This window comes from Varanus komodoensis, unplaced genomic scaffold, assembly GCF_004798865.1.
Source record: "Varanus komodoensis strain SLA01 unplaced genomic scaffold, ASM479886v1 scaffold50, whole genome shotgun sequence".
Lineage (NCBI taxonomy): Eukaryota > Metazoa > Chordata > Lepidosauria > Squamata > Varanidae > Varanus > Varanus komodoensis.
Window position 1 is genome coordinate 1,167,086 of NW_025336088.1, and position 26,791 is coordinate 1,193,876.

General features: G+C 40.8%; 1 protein-coding gene across 6 annotated transcripts in view; it reads left to right on the top strand.

Moving 5' to 3' along the window:
- Positions 1 to 26,791, top strand: part of TLK2 (tousled like kinase 2) — a 64,711-nt gene that overhangs the window by 13,957 nt on the left and 23,963 nt on the right. For 5 of the 6 annotated variants that reach the window (XM_044447037.1, XM_044447036.1, XM_044447038.1 and 2 more), the window contains exons 3-14: positions 7,850 to 7,921; positions 8,135 to 8,204; positions 9,056 to 9,099; positions 9,404 to 9,499; positions 14,268 to 14,435; positions 15,827 to 15,922; positions 17,930 to 18,022; positions 18,585 to 18,695; positions 23,573 to 23,709; positions 24,385 to 24,537; positions 25,368 to 25,434; positions 25,871 to 25,968. In XM_044447037.1, coding sequence (XP_044302972.1) covers positions 7,850 to 7,921; positions 8,135 to 8,204; positions 9,056 to 9,099; positions 9,404 to 9,499; positions 14,268 to 14,435; positions 15,827 to 15,922; positions 17,930 to 18,022; positions 18,585 to 18,695; positions 23,573 to 23,709; positions 24,385 to 24,537; positions 25,368 to 25,434; positions 25,871 to 25,968 — 1,205 coding nt within the window. The remainder of the gene's footprint in view (positions 1 to 7,849; positions 7,922 to 8,134; positions 8,205 to 9,055; positions 9,100 to 9,403; positions 9,500 to 14,267; positions 14,436 to 15,826; positions 15,923 to 17,929; positions 18,023 to 18,584; positions 18,696 to 23,572; positions 23,710 to 24,384; positions 24,538 to 25,367; positions 25,435 to 25,870; positions 25,969 to 26,791) is intronic. The other variant, XM_044447042.1, reaches the window with a different exon arrangement.

The following is a 26,791-nucleotide window of genomic DNA, read 5'->3' on the forward strand; positions in this document are numbered from 1 at the left end:
CTATGTGGGGGTTGGGGGGGGGTTGCAACAACATCTTCATGCCCAGTTTCCTCAGCAACATATATACAGCCATTAGCACCATTAGCCATTGATAAGCATTATGTTCAATTAATTTGTCCAGTTGCCTTTTAAAGCCATCCAGATTGATGGTCATCTCTACTTCTAGAAATGGATTCTATTGTTTAACTATGCACACTGAAGAAATAAGTCCTTTTATCTGTCTTGAATCTCTAGCCATTCAACTTCATGTAATGACCATGGTTACATATGAGAGAAGGAGAAAAAGGACTTCCTATCCACTTTTTTTCACTATACGTAAATGTGTATATTTCACTATCATCCCTCTTCTTACTTTTTCTAAGATAAGAAATCCCAGTTGTTTTAATTCAGGTATCCCCGGCAAGGTATCTGCAAAGGGATTCCCAATGTGGTGCCAATGGGTGGCTTTTTAAATATATAGTACATTGTTTTGTATGAAATGGGTACACATTTCTAGCAGAAATACATAAACTTCAACAAAAGTGGAACAAATATCCCTATAAATATCCATTTTCATGGGAGGATGTTTATTTGCATCCTGTTCAGATACTGAAAGCTATTTGGGTCTTCTGTCTGTTGCGTTATAGGAGATGAGTGTTTATCCTTACAGCATTGTCATATCATTGTCATTTTGGTCCATCAAAAATGAGTTCACTCCATATTATGCCTTGCTACTTGTTTTGGACTAATAACAAGTTGCAACAGTCCCATGGTTGTCACAGTTTGCCTTTTTCACAGCAGCCTATCATGGGAGTTGCCAAGCAGCCACATACCAGGTGGCACCAATTAGTTAAGCTATCTGCCAGAATGTCAGGATATGGGCATCTCCATCTGCTGGCCTAGCAGCAGAATAATAACCCTGCAGGATTGGTGCCAGACTCTACTGCAGCTGCTGGGGGGGGGGGGGGGGGGGGGCTTCACAAGCACCACCTGGGAGTCCTGAGGGAAGAGCTATTTTCAGAGCTGGCTCTTCCCTCCGGAGCTGCCTCTGTAACAGTATTTTCCAGTGTTCTGAAGTCCTTAATGTATGAATCTTGCCTGCTTCTGGTTCCTGGCTTCTGCTGTTCCAGGTTCTTGATCCCCACTGCTGTTCTTGCTCCAAGGTACCTGCTCCTTGTTGTGCTGTTGACCTGACTGTTGCCCACTGACTCATTCTGGCCACACATTCATTCATTCATTCAGAAGGCTTCTATGCCACCCCATTCACCAAAGCCTCGGGGCAGCTCACAATAATAAATAAGGACAGAATAAAACAATATAATATGAGTTGACCTGGCCCAAAAAATAAAATAAATAATATTAACAATTAAAATAGCGTTAATGGGCTTACCTAATGGGCTGCATCTCATCTAGCTTCCCAACTGAATCTCAATTTTGACCCTGGCCTGTTTGGCATTATGGCTTGGACTTGTGAGGTGGATTGGTTATGGGATTTGGGCTTGTACCACCTTGGCTTGTTGCCTGGGTCCTGGTGCATTTGTCTTGTTATCTGGCTGCCCATGCTCCAGACAATTACACAGAAACCCAAGATCTCTTTCTTGAACAGTCACTACTAACTCAGATACTATAAACATAGACTTGGAAGTTGAGACTTTTTGCCCAAATGTGCTTTTATGCTTGCTTACATTCAGCCACATTTGCCATTTGCTTTTGAAGCTCCTCGGAGCCCTCTTTTAAGTACCCTAAATAATTTAGTGCCATCTGGAGTCTTTGACAAGGGACTTTGGACTGCAACTTTGGGGAGTGGAAGGACCCCAGTTTGTCTAGTATGTGCAGTGCAGATTGTTTGAGAATATATATACAGCAGGACCCCTGTATCCATGTGGATCAGTTTCAGGCCCCCAGCAAATGCCTGAAACTATAGAGAATAGAAAATACTATACAGTGCAGTATCCAATAGCAAGCAGGTGCTTGTGAGCAATGAACAGCAAATGGCAAAGTAAACTCAAACTGTGTACATGTCCTCTTCCCAATCTCATTCATTCTTACCTCAGCAATTTAAGACTTTCATTGTCACTTTATAGCTTCTCTTTCAGGCCAAGATTAACCATGGTTGAATGAAAATGCAAAAATTGAGCCAGTGGATATGGGGGTCCTGCTGTATTTTAATATCTCAGGCTTGACCTTTCTCATCTATGTCTCAAAGTTATTCATGACTATTCCCCTTTAAATTAATTAGTATTTGTATCTGGGCCGTGTGAAAGCATGTCTCCTGGGTAACTTGCGAACTTTCTTATACATAGAGCATCCTTCCTGCATGTCTGGTAGCCAAAAGTGGGGGGTTTTTTATCCTTTTTTCTTTTTGTCATAAGCTTCTGCGTTTCACTCCCTGTTGCTTGTGGCAGCAGCAGGCTTGGAAGAATGGAACTGCTTGTGCAATATGTGGGAGTTCATTCCTGGCACTCACCTGGGACTCAGACTCTGAATGGCTGCAAAGCAAACTGGAGTCTAAAGAGCTAAAACCAAGAAATCCAACAGATTTTCTGGAGAAAACAGCCCTCTCACACATCCCTACCCATGCCTCCTCCCCATTACCTAGGTGCACCATGTCTTAGCTACAGTATATCACAAAAGTGAGTACACCCCTCACATTTTGTAAATATTTTATTGTATCGTTTCATGTGACAACCCTGAAGAAATGACACTTAGCTACAATGTAAAGTAGTAAGTATACAGCTTGTATAACAGTGTAAATTTGCTGTCCCCTCAAAATAACTCAACACACATCCCTCAATGTCTAAACTGCTGGCAACAAAAGTGAGTACACCCCTAAGTGAAACTGTCCAAATTGGGCATTATTAGCCATTTTCCCTCCCCGGTGTCATGTGACTCGTTAGTGTTACAAGGTCTCAGGTGTGAATGGGTAGCAGGTATGTTAAATTTGATGTTATCGCTCTCATTCTCTCATACTGGTCACTGGAAGTTCAACATGGCACCTCATGGCAAAGAACTCTCTGAGGAGCTGAAAAAAAGAATTGTTGCTCTACATAAAGATGGCCTAGGCTATAAGAAGATTGCCAAGACCCTGAGAGTGAGCTGCAGCACGATGGCCAAGACCATACAGTGGTTTAACAGGACAGGTTCCACTCAGAACAGGCCTCACCATGGTCAACCAAAGAAGTTGAGTGCACGTGCTCAGCATCATATCCAGAGGTTGGCTTTGGGAAATAGACGTATGAGTTCTGCCAGCATTGCTGCAGAGGTTGAAGGGGTGGTGGGTTAGCCTGTCAATGCTCAGACCATACGCCGCACACTGCATCAAATTGGTCTGCAGGGCTGTCGTCCCCAAAGGAAGCCTCTTCTAAAGATGATGCACAAGAAAGCCCGCAAACAGTTTGCTGAAGACAAGCAGACTAAGGACATGGATTAGTGGAACCATGTCCTGTGGTCCGATGAGACCAAGATAAACTTACTTGGTTCAGATGCTGTCAAGTGTGTGTGGCAACAACCAGGTGAGGAGTACAAAGACAAGTGTGTCTTGCCTACAGTCAAGCGTGGTGAGAGTGTCATGGTCTGGGGCTGCATGAGTGCTGCCGGCACTGGGGAGCTACAGTTCATTGAGGGAACCATGAATGCCAACGTGTACTGTGACATACTGAAGCAGAGCATGATCCCCTCCCTTCAGAGACTGGGCCGCAGGGCAGTATTCCAACATAACGACCCCAAACACACCTCCAAGACGACCACTGCCTTGCTAAGGAAGCTGAGGGTAAAGGTGATGGACTGGCCAAGCATGTCTCCAGACCTAAACCCTATCGAGCATTTGTGGGGCATCCTGAAATGGAAGGTGGAGGAGCGCAAGGTCTCTAACATCCACCAGCTCCGTGATGTCGTCATGGAGGAGTGGAAGAGGACTCCAGTGGCAACATGCCCAAGAGGGTTAAGGCAGTGCTGGAAAGTAATGGTGGCCACACAGAATATTGACACTTTGGGCCCAATTTGGACAGTTTCACTTAGGGGTGTACTCACTCCTGTTGCCAGTTGCTTAGACATTGAGGGCTGTGTGTTAAGTATTTTGAGGGGACAGCACTATACTATAGTGCTATAGTGCTACACTATACAAGCTGTATACTCACTACTTTACATTGTAGCAAAGTGTCATTTCTTCAGGGTTGTCACATGAAATGATACAATAAAATATTTACAAAATGTGAGGGGTGTACTCACTTCTGTGATATACTGTAAACCCTTTGTGGCTGAGTGGCAGAAAGGGATGGGCTGCTACACACCAGGTTTCCATGCTCAGGGTTAGGCATCATTCCAGCTGCCCATGCTCTGCTTCTGCTGATGCCAGGAGACTGCTATTGCTCATTAGCCCACTTTTTAGCAGCTGCCCCCATCTTCCTAGTAGTAAGCAGTTGTGGTACCCCAGTACATGGCAGTCACAAGGGTGGAACTGGAAGGTAAAGTTTTTCCATGGCCTCCCTGAGGGAGGTCAAGGAGAAAGCAATCCCTCATATGTTTTGAACTACAACTTCCAGCTGTCCCCCTGCTCCCTTCAGTGCTCTCGTACAGTTCCCTCAAATACCAGTGGGAGAACTGAGCAGGAAAGGGATGTGTCTTAGGACCCCTCTAGTTCCTGCATTGAACCCCTGTAGTTAATCAGCACAGCAGGGTTCACCAAATAACTTAAGCCCAGGGTGTAAAGTGTTGCTCAAATCCATTTTAATTAAATCATATATCCCTCCCCAAGCTCATATCCTCCAGATCTTGAGCCTTTAATAAATCTTTACTATATCTGTCCATTGATCATGCTTTCAGTTTTTGCTTGATTATATTGTTTTTTCGTATTGCTCGTTTTTCTCTTGTAAACTGTTCTGAGAGCATCTGGCTAATCGAGTGGCATATAAAAGCTTTTATAAATAAATAAAAATAAAGAATTCTCTTGTGCCTCCAACCCTGTTACCCACTTTTCCTGGCACCATTGTCAGAAGCAGGGAGGAAGGGAAACTGGACAGGGCATGCTGACTTGTTTTTCTTCTTCTTCTTCTGCTCAAGGAAGACAAGCCAGATGCCTCATGCTTGCCCACTGCTACAGCCATTTTGGAAGTGACAGTGGACAAGGAGGTGCCATTTGACTTTGCTTCCTCAAGAGGAAGGAAACTACAGTGGATCCTTCTGCTATGCATGGCCTTCCCTATTCCCAAGGTTGAACAAGCAGCTCATTAGAGTTCAAGCAACTTCTTCTACCTCCCACACCTATCAGTGCTGGCAGAGAGGGATGCTTGTCAACAGTCCTGCTTTCCCAGCATCAGCAGGAGACTTTGAGTGGGAAAAAGTTGAGGACAACTGCAGAGTTTGACCGGCCATGCGAAAGCTCGGATGTGGCTAATGAGTTGCAGCACATGACATCATCACCTGGCATCACTACTCCTTTCTGACATGCGCATGGCCCCTATGTGTGCTGTTATCCAATGCTCGGCTGCTGGGGTGGGGTGACTTGGCTCGCGTGCCATAAGTTCGCCACTACTGCACTAGGCCAGCCTTCTGGTGGCTTAGCATGTTGTGCAGAACCCATTAATGTGGCTTAGATGTATTTGCATCATAAAATCTCTACCTGGAATCTTAGACAAACGACCCACATCTTTAGAGATATGTTGTGGAAAACTTCCCCAAATTTACAAGATTATTTTTACTTCCACCAAATGTGAGGCCTGTTAATCCTTCTACGACTGTACTAACAGCAATTGTGTTTTTAAAATTTTCACATGCACATAAAGGCAGCTCTATAAAAAAGAGTGTTCATCTGTGAAAATATTTTGATCCTTGGGTAGAAGTCAAGCAATATTTCTTCTCTCATACATTATTTGTATTTATGTTTTCATACTTGTTTATAATTCAGCTGTTCAAAAGTTCTTCATTATCATTTTAATAATTTCATCACATATCAAATAAAAAGTAGAACTATGAATAAGTCGAGAGGAAGAACTAGGGCTTCGGTATCTTCTGGCTTTTGAAAGTTATGTGTAGGCCCTCTGTTTCTTTGGCTGGATTTCAGTGAGCAAATAATAAATTGTTCTTTGCTCTTAACTGTTTTATTTATTTATTTTTTGAAACAATCTTGCTGCATCACAACTTGCTTTTGAAATTCAGAATTTTTAAGAGTGGGTTTCTGATGTGAGATGAACAAGAGATTGCTGTTTTAAAAAAAGGGTAAAAATTCTTTGCAAGTCTAAAGGGGTTGTCTGGATTGTAGTCTAAATTATCTCAGAAGAGAATCATTCCTGTATGTTCTCTGAGTTTTTTTTTCCTCTATTAAGAAGGGCTAAAATGTTTAATATATTCAGATTGAGTCTTTTTGTGTTGTCCTGTGGTCTGCTGGGTGATTACACCAAGCCGGCCTCTTCCTGGTATATATGGATAAGAATGTGTACATCTGTTGCAAAGGGCTGGGATTTGCATTTTTAAAGTGGCATCTAGGGATGCTCTCTTGGCAATCTAAGATTAAGGTTCCTGAGTTTTTCAGGAATGTTGCATTCTTGTGAGGCAGGGGAATACCAATTTCTGTACTTTTGGCATAAACTCCTCAACATGTATCATTTGGGGTACAAGCAGGAACTGATGAAAGTTGAACATAACATTTTTGGGGTTTCCAGTGCCTCTTAAAAGTACTTAAGTGAAGGATTCTCTAACTGGAAAGTTAGAGAATCAAATATGGTGGTACCTTGGCTCACGAATGCCTTGGGTCACAAACAAAAATTTCATGAAAATTTTGACTTGGGCCACAAACTCTGCTTTGGGTGACGACCAAGATCGCAGCCATCTCCCCACCCCCCACGAGTGGGGAGAGGGCCACGATCGCAATCGTGTTCGTGCAGGGAACACATGCGTGATCATAGCTGTGCTGTGCTGCGCCTGTCTTTCCTGCAGGAGCACACCCGTGATCACGCACATCTTCCCTGCATGAACGCAACTGCAATCCTGGCCGTCTCCCCACTCGGGGGGGGGGGGGGGGAGATGGCCGCGATCGTGCTGGTTGGGGCAGGAGAGATGGCCGAGATTGTGCCTGTCTTTCCTGCAGGAGCACGCCCATGCCAGGGTTTCTTTGAGAAGCGCCACCCCAACACAAATGTAACGAACAGAGTGTTGAATCTGATGAATGATAATGTGGTCTCTCATTTCCAGAGAATTATGCAGCGCAGGAAAAAACACATGACTATAGACAGATTTTTCACCAAAATTGACCCTGCAGCTAGGAGACAAAGAAGAGAGAAAACCCCTGAAAGAGATCTCCCCAATGTCCTTATGGAGGGGGACTCCCCCTCAAAACAATAACCTCCCCCCGCCTAAGTTAGTGTTCTCCACTGTACTGTACAGTACTTTGTTACTTTGTTGTTCTTTGTTGCTTTGTTTCAAACTTTTCTGATTTAAAAAAATAGTTACAGAACGGATTAACCTTATTTACATTGAACCTTATGGGGAAATTTGACTTGAGCTGCGACCAAAAACTGATTCACAACCACATTCGGAGGGGCCAGAACAGATTAACCTTATTTCTTCGTTGTGGCCTCTGTGGGAATGCTCCCAAATTTGTACATATTCAATACTAGCAGTAGAAATGGAAGGGAACTCTGCCTGTGCACAAAGAATCCTACAGATATTTAACAATGTCAAAATAATTTATCAGCATATATTAAGGCACCATTTTTTTCCAGAATCAAAACTTAGATTTTATAAATGCACCAAAGAGGAATGTTACTGCTCTAATGTCTGACTGTCAGCTGACCATTATATTGAAAAGGGACATGAGTACGCATTTACTGTAAAGGATACAATTTACCTACTGGTAATATTCTTCTTTCTGTATTAGGGTCCCTTGAACAGTGAATCTTCTAATCAGAGTTTGTGCAGCGTGGGCTCTCTGAGTGACAAGGAGCTGGAGGTACTTGAGCTTAATATATTTCCTAGGCAAATGGATCCTCATCCTAACTTGGGGTCAAGCCAAAACAAAATAGAAGAAAAGGCGCATTTTCTGCTAGAAGATTCTGTTTAAAACTAAACAACTGCAAACATAATTTATTATTTTTAGTATCTTGGTGTTTTTAATCCTGGGATGCCTACAGAAACTAATTTTGGATTCTCCCCCTGCCTCCAGACTCCTGAAAAAAAGCAGAATGATCAGCGCAGTAGAAAGAGGAAAGCTGAACCTTTTGAGACCAGTCAAGGTAAGTCCTCTCATTAGGATATTCAAACAGTTGGTAATAAGTCCAGCTGTTAGAGAAACCCTACCACATACGGTATATTGGAGAATGTTAACCTAAACTATGAGTGATATCTGAAGTATATGTTTCTTTTTCTAATATTTTATTTCTTATATGACCTGGGAGTAATTTGCAGCAGTCTTTTAATGTTCTGGAACTAAGACCCTTCATTGATAATACTTCACTAGATTCACTGTTGTTGCTTCTCATTCAGCCATCCCCAGGCATATTTGATTTCTCTTCTCTGCCCTTTCATATTCTTTGGATGCTTCTGCTCCTGTTGTCTCCTTTTTCTGTTTTTCTACATGTCCCTCTCTTATTTAGCATGCTTCTTGCAAAAAGATACAGGGAACTCTTTGAGAACTAGCCTTGTAACTCAGGCAGTTTCTTGGGAACCATCTTCAAGCAGCATGTGATTCTAGAGTTAGTTTGTTTCAGGCCAGTATTTATGCTGCAGGAATACAGTAGCCATCTGTTCTTTCGCATCCTCTACATACTATCAGCAGTGTGAAAAAGTGTCCTTTACAGATGGAGCTACAGTTTACATGCTTGTACTTCCATAATCCATAATGAAAGAATTTGGCCATGCAGAATTCACACTTCTTCCCAATACGGGACTGGAATAGTACAGCATGTGGCTCCCTGAGAGTCCAGGTTGCTCTAGACTATATGGTTAATTTCAGTACCATTCTTGGTTTCCTTCCTGTATCTAAATCAAAGCAAATTGAACTAGAATAATTCAACTTTGAAGCTTAATAGTATTAATGTTTTCAAAGGCTTAATCACATCTGCTAACATTTGTGTTTTCTTTCCAGGCAAAGTCACTCCAAGGGGACATAAAATTAGTGATTATTTTGAGGTACGTCAGTTTCAGATGTGATCTGCAAATCCTATTGGTACATCTTGACCAGTTTGAAGCAGAGACTCTGAACTCTCTGTAAAAGCCTAAGAGGGGTAGGCCCTTGCAAGTAGACTGCCACATTTTCCTATCTCATTCAAATGTGATTTAAGACAGGAAAAGTAGGTCTTAAATCTGGCCAACTCCTATGCATGTTTTCTTTTTTCCATTTCCTGGCCACCCCAGGAATATTCAGAATTCTGACACTTTCCTACCTTTCCTACAAAGTTACTGATCTCTATTGTGTGTTTTTGTGTCCCTTTAGTTTGCTGGTGGAAGTGGTCCAGGAACAAGCCCTGGAAGAAGTGTGCCAACAGTTGCACGATCATCACCACAGCATTCCTTATCAAATCCCTTGCCTGTAAGTATTCTTTTGAAGGGATCTTTCGGAATAGGCAATGTGGTACTCTGAAAAATAATCTGTATTTCTGGTTCTCTTAGCTTCTAAACAATGCTTACTGACAAATACGTGGTGCTTCAGCATACCTGGGGCATTGCAGGGCTTCCAAAACTCAGGACCTAAATGATGACATTCTCTATCCTTCCCCCATAATTTTTATTCCCTGCTATTGCTATCTAACCTAGTCCCAGGCTGTCTTTGATTAAAGTCTTCATACATATAGCTAGGTGGCAGATAGTTTGCAAAGGAGTTGGCTCATGCTGACATGTAGCACAGACTATACTTCTGAAAGTGTGAGGTCTAGTTGGAAGCCACCATGACCCACTGTGGGACTGGACAGGACTCCTTAGCATTGCAATTTCCATTCTTGGCTGTGCAACCTACTAGTCAAATATTTCAACTTGGCAGGGTTCAGTTGCAAATACATGCTTCAAATTGATAAATGCACCTAGGCTGTAACTCTCTCCCTCTCTCTCCTGCCAAGCAGACCAAGGCACTGGCCTTCTAACTAAAAGTTTTATTAAGTTAATACAAGCCAGTCAGACTGACTTAAAAATACTAATGAAGTGTATTGCCAGTAATAAAGATACAAGCATCTGCCCTCCTTTGCTGACATCAGACCCTGGGATTAATGTTAGCTGATCTACCATCTTCCTCCTTAGCAGGTTGATTTTGCCTTCCCATGGTCTCTAGCTGAGTAACTCTTAACTACCCATCTGCATTACCTCTGGGTCTACTGGCCTTGGAATCCCAGCTGCAGATTCTAACCCCTTCTACTCAGACTCTGTTCCTGTGTTCTTAGAATGATCTTGGTAGGAGAAATAAACTCAGGCTCTATCAATGCACGCACACATATATGCATTTTGTAAGGTGTCTAGAGCTAGAACAAACTGCTGTTTGTGTTAGCGCACCTAGTTAACTGACAGGTTGACTATACCTTTTAGTGATGATGCCATTTTTGTATATATGTAGAAGTGTCTATTCAACACAAGCTGCACATTTATTTTCTGCAGAGTTCTCAGCTAGCCAGACCATACCCTGTAGGCAGTTAAGAAGTATTAAATTACTATGGCACATAGTGTGTTTTCAAGAACTGCAGGTTCAGTTCTTGTTTCATACTGAACACATCCTTTTTAGGTGTTGTTTGTATTTACCTGTGGTTCTTATATATCTTTCAGGCAGGGAATGCCATTGAGGGGCCTTCCTATTTTCTGTCTTTGTAAGTCATATTTGCTTGGTGTCTGGTTTTGACCAAGAATGAAAGATGGATACCAGTTTGTCTTCAGAACAACACATGGGCATATTACCATAACAGGAAAAGTGTAGATAAACATTTTAAAGTATGCTTTATACTTTATGCAAAGTTACCTTTGTATCCATGCACCTTTTTGTGTGAAAATTGCTGGTATCAATCAGAAACAATATTGGAACAGAACAAACAACAGTCTAAATTGAGCTGCTGGCTTAGGCCTGCAGGGAGGTCAGAGTGGAAGAGATCGTAATTTGAGAAGCAGTTACCTCTCATGATCTAGAAGTACCAAAGTGTTAATTCTTCTTGGTCTGTGTGCATCCCACACAGGGTCTGCACCTGTGTGGAGCCCCATTTGGAAAACATTTATAGCTGAGGAACTTTGGGAGGAGCTCTCTCCTGCCATTTCAGTGGGCCTGTCCCTAGCACGTTCCCACATGTTTTCTCAGTTCTCTTTCAACCACTGCTGTGGTAGTCTTGCTCAATGTCTGTTAGTTCAGTGGGCTGTTTTTGGAAACTACTGAGGTTTTATTCCTCCTTTTCTGAAGTCTTTATCATTAATTTTCTTTGCCTTTGCTTTGTGGTCTTTGTGACAACCCTTTTGCCTCAAGGCTTATGGCCTTAGAGGTACCTTTCCATAAGAGTGTCTGCTGTGAAAGTAAGCTGCCATCCACCAACTGCCATTTCCTTTGTCTTTTCTGACCTGGGAAAGGACATAAGTTGCCAAACCTGTGTGCATTGCCAAACTTTTACAAAGCAAGTTAGGTATTCTCAGTCTGACAGACTTCATGTCTTTTAGTGAAAGAAGGTAATTGACTTGGTGGAAGTGTTGAAGTAGCCTCTGTGGCTCAGATTTCAGTTAATCATTTGAGTGCCTGTATAAACTTTTATCTTTGCTGCAGCCTGTGCAAGTGTTGAGGATCTGCCTCATCCCCCAGTCAGATTCTGCCAATGGGATGAATTGACATATTCTAAACTGGGAAGTTAGTGAGTCAATATGACCCACCCACACCGGGTTATTCACTGATACTTTCTAGGGGGGAAATTGTCAAAAAGGCTCCAAAATCTTAAGTGTAAGAACAACAAAAAGAAATGCTAGCAGGTGACAGAAGCAATAGCAGGGCAATTCATTCAAGACTCAGTTGATTCAAGACTCGCCTCCTTTATTGCCAATATCAGAGGATGAGACCAGAAACACATCTCCAGCATTAACACTGACTTGGTCTGTCGCCTCTTGTCTCTACCAATGACTTTTTTATGATTACTTGGTACAGAACCACACCGCTAGCTTGTGCAAAGGACCTGGGAGCAAGTCTAGATTTCCATTTTCTGATTGGAACAGGTTCTCTGACTATGATGTCCCAGTCCTTGGAAGAATTATTTTGGGGATAATCCTCATCACTAGCACAGTACCACTTCAACCGCCATCACCAGACCTCACAATGACTTTTTCTTTTTCTTACCTCTACCATCTGCTTCTATAGAAGTCTTGCCAATACATAAAATAGGTAACATGCAAGTAGTGATGCCTTGGCAACCAAATAATCACTGCAGTGTTTCTGCTTTTCACCAGATGATTATCATTCTGACTCAGCGTTATATTCTCCTGTAGCACTGTTTGTCTTGTCACTGGATGCAGTGATGGGCACTGAGGACACACCTATGTGGGAAGATTTGAGTCAGTTTTCTGGTCAAATCTTTCAGATGGCTCAGTCTTTGGGAATTAGAGACACAGCAACCTGTCCATAGAGTCAAGGAACTGATTTTTATGCAGTCTGTACCTAAACATTTGCTTAGTACCTATCCTGTTCTGGCTCTGTCAGACCATCCAGGGTTTCTGGAAGGCCGCATCCACATCATGCATATTTCCCATATCTAAGCAGCTGAAGAGCATGTTTTGCTTCAAGAAAAGGATGCAAATTTGTCTCCAAGACAATGGATGATGGCATGGCCTTGAGATGTCACACCTGATTGATATTTATTTATTTATTTATTTATTTATTAGATTTATATCCTACCTTTTGTCTTTTTTTAATAACTTAAAAGTGGTGTACATCATTCTCCTCCTACTACTCTCTGTCTTACCCCACAGCAACAACTCTGTGAGCTGGGTTGGGCTAAGAGCCTGTGATTGGCCCAAAGTCACCCAGTTGGCTCCATGGCTAAGCAGGGACTAGAACTCAGAGCCTGTATGAGTCCCAGTCCCATACTCTTAACCACTGCATCACACTGGCTCTCAACAAATTTTGTCACAAGAGCCTAAATCAAGGAATTTCACCTTGTTAGGCAAAAACAATTGAATATGAGGGCTGATGCAACCATAGTCTGTATACAAAAAAAGAAAGCAAACAATACAGCATGCCATATAGAGCTGGCTCAGCCACCCAGTCCATACAGACAACACTAGTGTTCTTGTCTTTGTTACTCATACAAGCACTCACAGGTTAGAGCAGGCTTTCAGAAGCCTGACTTCAGCATGAAAAAAACAATATTCAGCAGCAGCAGAAAGGGTCATACTGACAATAAATACTGGCTTTGACTTCCCTTCTTCTGCCTTCCTGCCTCTGCTTTTTGTCCCATCTTTGGAACTTGTCTGTCTTCTTTCCTGCAAACCTGACCCAACATTCTATCAGACTCTTGGGTTCTCTCTGTCATCCAAAGGAGTTACAAAAGAGAGCCCAATGCCCTCAAACTGTCTATCCTAGCCTGAGTTCACTCTGCTTGTACAGTGGCTACATCTGTAGCATTCAACAAGAGAGTTACCATACCTGAACTTTTGATGGCTTAACCAGGTTGTAACATTGAAATGCTTAGCAGTCCCTATTATGTGGATGAAAAGGACAGTGCTGATGCCTCTTTCAGACATGCTCTTCTATCTATGGTAGTACAATAGAACACATACCTATCTCTGGTAAGGAAAACTTCTTAACAAAGTAATTTGACACTGAAACCAATCGCCTAGGGCAGGTGTCAACATGCTAGTGCCCTCTAGATGCTTGAAACTGTAGCAATGTATCTTAAATTTGTGTACTGTCTGAGAATGTTGGGGAGGCCAGTAGCCAGGAATGCTGGGAGTTGTAATCCAGAACATCTTAAGAGCATCAGGTTGGGAAAGGCTAATGCAGGCTACATTTCCCTTACTGCCACATCATAGGAGGAGTGGGAACCCATGAGCTCAGTGCTTGCTGCTGCTTGTGCATGTAACACTAAACCATAGTTTTGCACTATGTCCAAGCAGGAACAAAGATATTAGGAGTGTCCATTTCATTTTCTTTTAAAATTGTGGAACATTCTGTTGGTGATGGGATGAATTTTAATAGCTCAATCCATCCTGCCCCCCTACTCTGCTTGATGTTAGCTTCCAAAATGCTGCATTTTCCAGTGCATGGATCTGTCATGGATCAGTATTAATTCCTTCTCCACCTCAACCTCTTTTTTTTCCTTCAAAGTATTTTTTAATTTTCTTTAAATGTATTGCAGCGGCGTATGGAGCAGCCGCTTTACGGGGTAGACAACAGCACAGCCAAGGAACTTCAGGAAGAGCATTCTGCTCTGCCAACGCTGGTGTCTGCAATGCTGGCGAAACAGCGGCTAGAAGGCGAGCAGCTGGCCCAGAGGGGTACAAGCCTCTGTTTTCCATTTACTTCGGTGAGCACGGTCTTAATGACCAAACTCAAGTGAGACTGAATAGGTCTGACATGGGTGGATAGCATGCAGTCCCCCCACCACTGCCACATTTGTATGGTCCCCTTATTGGAATCTGTTTTCTTTCTTTTTCTTAAAATTCTAGTACTCAGTGGTTGCAGTTGGTGAAAAAGTGACAGCAAAAATAACTAAAAGTTTAGAACCAAGGGAGCTGTTTGTTTTGGAATTATCCTTCCCCAAGATCCCTACTTCTCGGCCAGCTTCATTTACCCTACCCTGAGGTACTCCTTTCTTCAGCCATGTTAGGCCCTCTTCTCCTTCCATGTTCCAGCCTTGGCATCTCTCCTATCCTTGCATGGTGATGAAATGGACTTTCCCATTTCAAATGCTTATGATCTAAATTAAAACAAATTGAAGCCCAAGAAATCATGGGTTTTCCAGTTCTCAAGATTATATGCTAAAAGTTTTGTTTAAAGGTCTCAGATTAAGGGCAAGTTTATGGTAGCATAGGTATTTCTTTAGAGACCATGGTTTAGCATCCATCTTTTTTTTTTGTGAAAACGGCATGCAGAGCATGTTACTATGATGGAGCTAAAACGTCCGAAACAGCATTGTGATACACTTCTAATGTAACTTTTAGCTTTGAACATGTTGTTTCAATTCTCTGTGCTAATAACTCAGAAGAGGAGGCAGGACAAATTTACCTTTATGGAATGTACATCTTGGGATTGTTGGGTGACACTTAGACTCATTTAAAAGCTCAAGACATTCAACTTCAAAGTATTTATTCCTTGAGACCCATCCTCCCCCCTTTATCTGCAGCATGTCCTAAAATATGACCTTGATGTGCACACATGAGAAATTAATCTAATATATTATTATAAACTTATTTATACACTCATTATTCCAGGACAAATTCTATCTCTAGGCTTGTCATGTAAGCCTGTTCCTGCAATTTAACATATGTGTCACTCACTGCCCCAGACCCCAGCAATTTGTTAAATACATTCACGTTCTATAAACAGTTCGTTTTCTCAAAAATATTTCAGAGAAAGTACTTAAAGGAATCCCTAATGGAGACTGGGACTTAACTCTGTATGTGAACCAGCAGACTGACTTTTATATACTGACTTAGGAGGGTAGCCTGTAGGTGTCCATTTACTTTTATATTTGATATCTTTTGTCATACTGCTTTTGGGAGTAGAGCTAGGAAATGGCCATTGTCTGGGACACTCCAGAGAACTGGATATAAGCCTGTCAGGATTGACAGCGCTCAACTGAGTAGTATAAGCTTTCTTTGTCCTTAGATTAAGCAGAGAAGTTTGTGTTTAGCATAATACTTTGCCATCTAATTAATCCACAGCCCATGGACTACATTTATGTTTTTATTACAGGCTCAGCAAGGCAGTCCTTCTTCAACAGGTTCGGGGAACACAGAGCATTCTTGCGCCTCCCAAAAACAGATTTCCGTCCAGCATAAACAGACACAGGTATGAGACAAATAAAAATTGTAAAGATATACCTGTATTGTATTTAAATCAGGTGCATCATACAATTGGGGAAGAAGTGGAGGGCAACAAGGTAGTGGCACAACAAGGAAGTCTTATTCCATCATTGATTGGTCACTCCTAAGTATGCGTGATCTTAGGAATAGCTGTCCTTGAAGTGAATCAGTGTACTTTGAGTAGCAGATTTCACAGTGGAAATTATTTGTCCCTAACTCCAGTCTACCATTTATTCCGTTCTAATGAGGAAACATGGAGCTCAACATTTGCTGATGGTAAAGGTCATCCTTACCTTTGTTTCCTGAGTGAAAATGTTGTCAGTCCAAAATGTTGGTTTCTCTTTGTTTAATGGTGAACTCCATGCCAAAAGGTTTGTTGCCACTGTAATATGTAGAAGGTGCTCCCAACTACTATAGGTTTCCCTGTACATTAAAGTGTTTCACAGTGTAGAGCTATTCCCAAATAGGAAGGACTTTGCATACATGTGGGTGTTCCAAGTGTTCATCATGCTAATAGCCTCTGGATCTGTGCAGCTACATAACATGGTAGTTTACATGCTTCTTAACCTTCAGGAACCCTTTCACGTTGTGGATCCCCAGTGGATCCATTTAAATTGTAGAGAATGCAGAGTCCAGTGTAGATAAAGCCTCAGTTGATATGGAACTTTGGGCCATGGGGCTGCGTTGAACACATGCCTCTACTTGCATGTTAGCATTCATGGACAAACTGTCTTTCAGGGAAGCTAATTCATCTTGCTTGTTTCACTGAAGAGCTCCTAGGTTTTCAAGGAACCCTAGGATTTAAAGAACAATTTGAATCCTATTTTTTACCAGTGAAAACTTGACAACTGGACTTAACAGCTAGTTTCAAAGTGGGGCTTTTAATGGAGAAGAAAGCCATGCTTCCAAAGCTCTGATCTCTGTGGCTCCTCTGTATGGCCTACTAATAGTTTTGTGATTGAATCTTGTGAACCCCAGTTTCAGACTTTAGGTTTTGTGGCATGATTAAGCATCCAAAAGTGGTAGCTAGAGTAATCAAAACAAATAAAAGGAACCAGAGTTCCCTAAGTAGCTGGGTTTTTGCTGAAAGGAAAGACCACTCTGTTATAAACTGCTGTAACATTCTCCTGGGGCCTGAAAAAAATGTTCATAGGAAAGGTCTGAAAAAGGCTTTTGGATTCCATTGCTTTAGTTCAATTCAAGCCTCTTGTGTTTCTTATGTGTTGAGTATGCTGGGTCCAATGATTTGATCCCCTATTTGCACAAGGATGTTTATGGAAATATAACAGGTAACAATAACAAATCATGGGCTTATTAACCCATGATATGCTAAGTGCATTCTGCATCCTTTTGAAATATTCAAAATCTAGTCAGCTCAATCGGGGGTTGTTATGTGACATCCAAACCTGGCCACTGATAGGTTAATCATAGGTTAAACAACCCACAGTTAACTTAGATTTCATTTAACCCACAATTAACCTATAATGTCTGCATAGCAACACTAGATTGGGGTTGAGTGTTAAAAGTAGTGGCAGGAGACACAGCAAATAATAAGTTGATTAACTTATGTAACCCACTGTTACATAGAAACTGAGTCTGTATGACTGGGCTACTGTATTTTTCATGACCTGCTCAGCACTGGTATTACACTGAAGTTCTCCCAGTTTTGCTACACCTAAGAATGCTCAAGTGATTCCTAACTAGGGAATGGTTTTCTTGTGAAGTTGGATTTCCAATTAACCAGAACCCTTCTGGCTTTTGGGCACTGTAGACATGAAATAAGTTAGCCCATTTGGCAGATGTTAGGAACTTATTTTTTAGATAAAGACTTTGTTTTCTTAACAATTATAGGATGCTATCCATTGGCTATGAAATCAAGGGGCAGAAGACTGATATTTGAGGTGTTTTTTTGGCCATGAAACAATTACCCACCTCTTGGATGACTTTTTCAGTTTGCTTACTCTCTTCTTTCCTCTCTCCCCCTGCCCCCCAGTCTGATCTTACAATGGAGAAAATATCGGCACTAGAAAACAGTAAAAACTCTGATCTGGAAAAGAAAGAAGGAAGGATAGATGACTTATTAAGAGTAAGTAGAAATACTTGTAAACTCTCCTCCCTCTCTTTTTCAAACATTATCGTAATGCAGCTGTATCTAAAATAATATAATCTGAATAATTTTGAGAATAAATTGCTATGCAAGAGAATTTGGTAAATGGGATATTGTCTTCTGCCATTACATGCAAAGATATAACCTGCAAGATTGTTTGACAGCTAGCTCTCCATACATGTCACGGTGAGTGAAAGAAAGTATCCTTACCCTATAGTATAGGATTAGTATGGCTGCCCTCTGGAAAAATCTGAGAATCCCATGCAAAGTCTCCAGAGGAGTTGCTCTATTAGTTTGTTGCAAAAAAAAAGTTTTAACAGGGTAAGCAAACAAATGAAAATTGCAGTTTGTATGACTATAATTATAACTAAAATTTCTCTGTAACTACACAACTGAGCAATATGTCCACTTCTGTAATCTCTTCTGTATATTCCGGCATTCTTGTGTAGCATCTTCAACTTTTCCTCCTCATGCCTTTATGCAGACTTGCAAGTGACACTTTGACTGGTTTCTGTGTTCCAATGCTTTGTATTTATCTTAGGCAAACTGTGACTTAAGGCGACAGATAGATGAACAACAAAAAATGCTTGAGAAGTACAAAGAACGGTTAAATAGATGTGTGACAATGAGCAAGAAGCTGCTTATAGAAAAGGTAAGTTTCGTTTTGCCAATTGCTCTTAATATTCCTCCCCAACTTTTCCTATTCTTTATTTCCAGCTCTTCAAATCTGTTTGCACATCCAGTTACTTGAATTTGTAGCTTGCTCCAGCCAGTCAATTGCCCCAGTTGACATAACAGTCTAGAACAGATGTACTGGGCATTCATATTGGTTCTCTAATTGACATAACTTGAAACAAATTATGGAGCGTGAGCAAGATTGTTCAGGGGAAATCTGTCTTAAACCACGGATAGCAAATACAGAATTCAAAAACTTTTCCATCAGTCAAATAATTTTTAAGATCTGGTGTAAAACCTGTTTTATCTCAATCCAGCTATCTCACTGCTAATATTTTAAACAGGACAATTAATCATTTACGGGATTTTCCAGTGTGGCAGAGAAAATCTTATTACTTAAAAATACAAAATTTTCTGGTTGAGTATCACATAATCTCTTAGAATTGTTCAGAATGAAGGCTATGGACCTCAATTTTCCACTACTATTAACTTTGACATGCAGTTCCACCTTATGGCCAAATACATACAAATCTCCGAGGAAACAACATTTGAACTGTGGGTAACAAACACCTCAGTTTGAAATCATGGTGTAAATTCCATTTACTAGAAAGAGTTAGTTAACTTTTTATTTACAAGAAATACTTGTAAATGCATACCGCTTAATCTGTTCATTGCAAATTTAAATGAGATTCCAAAATATTGTATCAGTGGTACCTCACTCCACTGGCCCACTCATCCTATGAAAGCACCTCCAAAGGTTCTAATTACAGATGCAGAGGGAGGGATCAGAATCTGCAGCCAAATCCCAAGCCCAGTGGAGAGGTCAGACAGTCACTGAGAATCAGTTTTAAAGTCTCTAGGAAAATTTAGTGAACATGCTAATGGGACATGGAGAACGACACCTAATCTGAAGATACAGTGGCAGATTAAGAGAGTGGATCAGTTGTGAAGCATCAGATGTTCGAAGCAACTGATTCTTAAGTAAGAGGATCTACCTTCTGGTATCCCTTTTCTCAATTTGGAAGCAAGCAAAAAGAGATACAGTGGTACCTTGGCTCATGAACTTAATCCATTCCAGGACTCTGGTTGTGACCCAAAGCGTGAGCCAAGTCAAATTTCCCCATAAGTTTCAATGTAAATTAATTCATTCTGTAACTATTTTTTCTTTAATCACAAAAATTTGAAGCAAAGTGACAAAGAACAACAAAGATCGCAGCCACCACGCCCCCCCCCCCCCGCACCCTGAGCACAGCCATCTTCCCTCCACCAGCACAAGCGGGATTACGGCCATAGATGGGCATAATCACGGACACACTTGGTGGGGGGGAGACAGGCGCGATCGCAGGCACACTAAGTGGGGTGGAGACAGGCGCAATCACAATCATCACCTGAAGGGGAGTTCATGACCTGAGGCAAAAAATTTTTTTTCTTTTTTTTTTTTTTTTGCGACCTGATTTGGTCGTGAACTGAGGCGTTCGTGAGCCGAGGTACCACTGTATTTGATTAAGAATCATCTTACCATTAAGCCACATTTCTGTAATAGGAAGTGGTCTAACTTTATTTCTTTGATTATTGATTGTTACAATATTCTTCTTGTATACTACAAATCCTAGTTAGTCAGATTTAATAAAAGGTTTTTAGTTAGAAAGCCTTTGTCCTAGTCTGCTTGGAAGGAGAAGGAAAAGGTTGAAAATCTATTAATCCAAAGCTTTTTGGGCATATTATACTTTAAAGCAGAATTTATGCATTGGGGCAGGGGAAGGGGGTCTTCCCTGATCAACATTGGAATAATTTTCCAGATGTGAGTCATGAAAAAACAGGCCATCATTTTCTTTTGACCCCAAAACAATTCTTATTACATTATTAAAGAAGAATTGAATCCTAATTTAATGACCTTGATTAGATATCTTTAAAGAAACCACAAATTTCTGATTTTAAATGATTCAGAAATATTACAGTATTTATTGAAAATAATAGCATGGCATTAGTATAAATCACAAAACATAATTGAGAAATTATATCAAAAGTTTATACATTGTTGAAACAACACATTTCAAGATAAGAGTGATTAATATAGTCCAAAAACTCGTGTTAAAATGCTTCCTTCATAAAATACATGAGTGACTTTAGTACATGTGCATATATGAGTTAAAGTGCTTGTATATCTGGACATGTTACCAAAGTTGTGGCATCTTCAGAAGTGTTAGTCTTTAGTGGTGGCAGCCCCCTGCCCATATTTGGGGTGAATTGTTATGTCATAAGTTACACGGATGACACAAGTTGGGGAATAGTATGTATTATTCCATAGCATCTAATCTGATCAACTTCATGCTCCCTTTTTGACTCTTTCACAAAAGGGTAATGAGGACCATTAATTATGTCATATGTGACTGAAACTCATACATCATGGTAGGAATCACCTTCCCTCATCTTAAAATATCCACTCTGGTTGCTTTTTGTAGGACTAACCCCAAATCAGACCATTTAATACAATGCGAATTCTAGCAATTTCCAGTGTACTGAATTGGCACAGTGATTATGAAATTATGAACTATTTTAACAATAGTCAAAGACATTTTTTGCTACAAGAAAACTTTTGTGTTTTAGCTATAAAAATTTCAAGAGCAATGAATATGCAACAACCCCCACCCCAAACTCCCAACATAAACTCCGCTTTTCCCCTTTATAGTCCAGTCTCAAACCCTTAAGGATGAAAAAGTAGCTCTTCCATTCTCATTTTGTTCCTGAACCTTAACACATTATTTAAAAAGCAACTATTAAGTCACATTCAGTGTGGTCCCATACTACTAATCATGACAGCTAATGTTAATTCCTATGCCTCGTTCAGGAACCTTTTATTTCTTCAATAATCTTCCTGTTAAAAATATCACCACTTTTTATTTTGCACAGTTTTACAATACTGCATCTTAAGATGCCTTCAAATGTTAGAGGAGGTTTACATAGAGCTGCCTTTCCAAGCCTAGCATCCTTCAGGTGCTTTGGATGATAACTATCAACATTCATGGCCATTGGTTACACTGGGTGGGGCTAATGGAGTTTGAGGTCCTAAACAAGTGGAAGGTACCAGGTTCCTAGGGCAGAAATAAGGAGATTTCATCAACCAGTGAGACATTTGCAGTAGATGGTCCCCGACTGTCAATTTTATGTCTAAGTAGGAAGCTTCGTTTTCTCACTTATTGCTCTTCCCTCATTGTTTGTGTGGTAAAAATCACATGAAGGAAGATATTTCTCTCCATGGGGAGTGTTTCTGAATTTTCCTCTTCCTACTGATACTTACTGTCAGGAAGGCCCATTTTACCAGGTTATGTAAATTTCAAACTTTGCTCTGTTGTTGTTGTTACATTGCATTTATACCCTACCTTTTCCCCCTTGTGAGGAGCCCAGGGTGGCTTACATAGCTCCATTTTATCCTCAAACCAACCCTGGGAGTTAGGTTGGGCTGATATTCTGTGACTCAATCGAATTCACCTAGTGAGCTTTATGGCTGAATAGGGATTAGAGTTCCACACTCTAACCACCACATCACACTGGCTCGCAAAAGAAATGTTCAACACCATTGTATAAGAAGGGAGGTCCAATTTCTGATGGCATCTACAAAATCAGAAATAAAGTAAGAACTGAATCATGCCCATCCTCAAAACTAACCTTGTATTGCATCAGGAAGCCATGTGGCTTGGGCTATTCTAGTCATTGTGGAATGGCCACTGAGAATATCACTTGCTGTTTAGAATTGGTGTGCTAATAATTTTATTACTGAACCATTTGTGTTCTGCCCTAAATTGTACTGGGGGTATGCTTAAAGGAAGTATGCTGATTGTAAATTACCATTTTTATTATCTTCAGTCTTCTTGTTCACTTCCCGTTGCACACATGTATCTCTGTGTGTACACACAAATGCGTACATGCACCATATATACCCTTTTATAAGATGATCCTGAAATCAGAAATAGTAAGCCAAAAACTTGAGGGTAAAAAAAAATCATCATTATATTGCTTTAAAAAGGATAAATAATAAAGACAATTAGATTTACAGGCTTGTTTTTATTAATCATAAAAAATCTTCATGGTACTAGAGGAGCTCTTCCTGTTTTGTGTTGCTGCCTGCATGAGCCTCCTCCCTCTTTCCTGCCCCCCCCCCCGCCATGTCTGCCCCCCATGCGTATCCATGGCACTGGTGCTGGCACCACCCATCCTCCTTGACCAATGCCAGCCAGCCAGCCCCCTTCTGGGCCACCATTGTTCTACAGATTGGAGAGGGAATGAGACTATTAGCTGGAATACAGAAAAGTGAGTCACAAGAGTCTACAAGTGTCTGGCTGACAAATACATAGAAACAGAGCGAGTCAGAAGGGGTCTCCCGGGCCATCTAGTCTGACTCCCGGCTCCAGCCAGCTCCGCTTGCGACATGCTCACCATGTGCATGTCAAATACCCACATACACTGGCATATAAGAGCTCCTTGAAACTGAAAAAAGTGAAACAAAAATTGGGATTTTTTTCTTATACACCTGACAATATGGCAAACAACAGGAAAACAGCCCGATATATCAACCTCCTCTTACATGCTAGTTGCCTTATATGCCAATATGTACAGTATTGTGTATCTGTCCTTTTTTTTCTTCTGTATAGGGAGCCAGTTATTAAGCCACATGTCAGTCCACTGGACTTGGGTCACAGTTTTGCTCCCAGTAACCTATATTCTGTAAGAAAAGTTTTAACTGTCAGCTTATTGAGAATGACCTCTGGGTTGATGTTACTTTTAATCTTCATGAACTGTCCAGCAATAGGACAAATTACAGCTAAGAGTCCTTACGTTCTATCCTTCCCTCCCCAGTCAAAGCAGGAAAAAATGGCATGCCGAGATAAAAGTATGCAAGATCGGTTACGGCTGGGTCATTTTGCAACAGTCCGGCATGGGGCCTCCTACACTGAGCAGTGGACAGATGGCTATGCTTTCCAGAACCTTATCAAGTAAGTTTTGTAATTGCCCTTTCTGCCTGCTCTCAAGGCAGAAAAAATGTCTGGCAGTTATTGGCTTGTCTTGGGACCAGACTCTGGCGGTGCTTAACATTAAAAGCTGCTCAGGTACCATTTTTAACAACCTGGGAGGAAAGCCAACAGGTGTTAGAAAGAATATAAGACTGATAATCCAAATAATCTGCTTACATAGTGACCAGCCAGGTACCTGTAAGAAACCTGCAAGAACATGAGTATAATGTAACCCATGAGTGAAATGGCACCCTCCAATCTATGTTCCTCAGTAACTGGTGTGTGTAAACAGACTGCCTCTGATACTGGAGGTAGCATATAGCCATTGAAAATCTTAACCACAGGAATCTGGTTGAGGTTGAATCATCCCTGGGGATGAAAGTGAACGTTTATGACCTGTTCCCATTTTGGCAATCAGAAACATAATAAAGCATGATATCCAGCAAGAGAGCCTAAGGGATATAATAGAAAATGCGCACACTGGATATATTCATAAGCCACATTCACAAAGCTCCCACTTTAAACTGTTCTGCTTGCAAGGAGCAGCAGATGTGACTAGAAACCTATGTTCTAATGAGCCTGTTTACGGGTGCAAAAGAAAAACCACTTCTCCACAGCAAATAATATTTCTGTGTGTTCATTACTGTTTTTATTTAGACAACAAGAAAGGATAAATTCCCAAAGGGAAGATATAGAAAGGCAACGGAAAATGTTAGCAAAACGGAAGCCACCTGCCATGGGGCAGGTCCCTCCAGCAACAAATGAGCAGAAGCAGCGCAAGAACAAGACCAATGGAGCAGAAAATGAGACGTAAGTGGTACAAAAAAATTAGGATGCTCTGTAGCATTATCAAGATGTAAGTAATAAGGCTGAAGTTGTTATACATTAACCAGCAGACTTCCCCAAATCATGTGAAAGTGTTAGAGCTTCTTCCCACTTCATCCACTATTTTAAATGAGAAATACTTGCTCTTAATATTTGGAGGTTGGAGTTCATATACCTGCTCAACTATGGAGTTGTTTCTTTTGTGTTAGAAAGGTAGTAGTGTTTGCACATGTGCACGTACCGACATAGGTTCTACCTTCTGTGAAGTGGAACCAGTGCTGTTCTTGATGACTGAGGACTGACAGGGTTAATAAATTAATGTACTCTGTTTATTAAGAAAGCCAGTCTAAGTAAATTACTTGAGTTTTTTGTCTGACCATAGTGAATGGCCTTCTCATAACCTAACAGTGCAACCTTATGCATGTTTACTCAGAATTAATTCACACTGAATGCAGTGGACCCTTATAACTATACTTGCCAATTCCTTGATATTTGGCAGGGGAATGGACCCCCAGCAACCAAAGAAGTAAAACTTGTCTCAGTGAGAGGGAAGTCCTTTGAAAGTGAAGAGTCCATGTTCAATCCATGGCATCCAAGAAACTTGGGTGGCAAAGCTGGGAAAGATGTCTGCTTTGATTACATGAGAGTATTGTTGCTAACTGAGCTAAAGAACCAATTTATAAGGTGGTTTCATGAGATTTGTGTATGTGTCCCCTTATAATTACTACTATGTTCAGTGAGACCTAGACTTGTTTTTCTCCCTTTTCTGCTCTCAGAAGCTTAATCTTTGTCTCATTTACTTTGCATGTGTACAGGTTAACATTAGCAGAATATCATGAACAAGAGGAAATATTCAAGCTCCGGCTAGGTCATCTTAAAAAGGTAAAAAATCTATTGCAAAAAAATTCAAAGGTGCTGGTCTCAACTGTTGTCTGACACGCTAATTGTTCAAGTAGTTAGGTCTGTACTTATTTTTATTTATTTAGTATAGTTATTTTTAATCTCACCTTTCAGGATACAAATATTTCAGTGTAGCCCTTTCATAACTGTCACTATCACAGTTTAATTCCTTTTCCAGTATATTGGGAGTAGATAGCCTTTTGGACCCATGGGCGCATTTGGTAATTTGAGGAGATGCCCCAGAACCTCCAAAAGTGACTACCATGCATTGTGTGGCTATTCAAAAAGAGCAAGTAACTTCTTGAAAGCCTTTTCCTGCAACTTTTTTTTTAGTTAATCAAGGCACATGGTTTCTTTCTCTGGGTAAACTCATTTTGAATTCAGCATTGTAGCTAACATTATCTTTTTCTTGATGCAGGAAGAAGCAGAAATTCAGGCAGAACTGGAGCGGTTAGAGAGGGTTAGAAATCTGCATATCAGGGAATTGAAAAGGATACATAATGAGGATAACTCTCAGTGAGTATTGGGCAGGGGAATGCTACAAATTATAAGTTTGTGAAGGGCAATTGAATTGCTAGAATGTGGTATTTTGCATAAGAATGATAGCCAAGCAAGCAAAGCATTCATTTAAAAGAAGTGTTAGAATCCATAGCCCACCATATAGTGTCCTGGTGATGTGCATTTATTTTTTTTTTATGTCCACAAGTTGCTTTTTAGAAACTTCAAGGCAGCTAACAAGTGTATATAGCTTAAAGGTTCTCATTTCTGATGCTACTACTGAGGTACTGTTAACTACTTCATTACTGATATAGTGCCCTCAAGGTTTAGAAAGTGACATAAGCACAAAAAAGGAGCTTACAATTTAAAGTATACTTGATGTGTCATGCACTCATGCAGTGGGATTTTAACTACTTAGGCAACATGAATCTGAGGTTTAGAACATGCCCACCCTGTTCCCTTTGACATAATTTTTACCTGGTGCTTTTGCCCAGTTCACCTTGAGTGGATCTGTCAGGGCTATTAGAGATATTTCTGCTTCCCTCCTACTATTTGTTTAGTGCACCCTTTGATATGATCATAGCATAGCTTTTAGCTGTTCCTTGTTAGATGCCATGTATCCATAAAAGAAGCCATTTTTATGTGATCATGATAGGAACCCCATATATGAAGTTAAAAGTAGCTTTTAATTCAGAAGGGTGTAGCATTTGCTATGTAGATTATGTGGGAACATGTGTAAGGAGAGAGTTTAACTTGTTCTCAGAGGAGTAACACAAGCAAGTCTCCAAGAGGCAAGGCAAGTAGAAAACACATGTGAAGAAAAAGCAGAAGTGGGGCAACC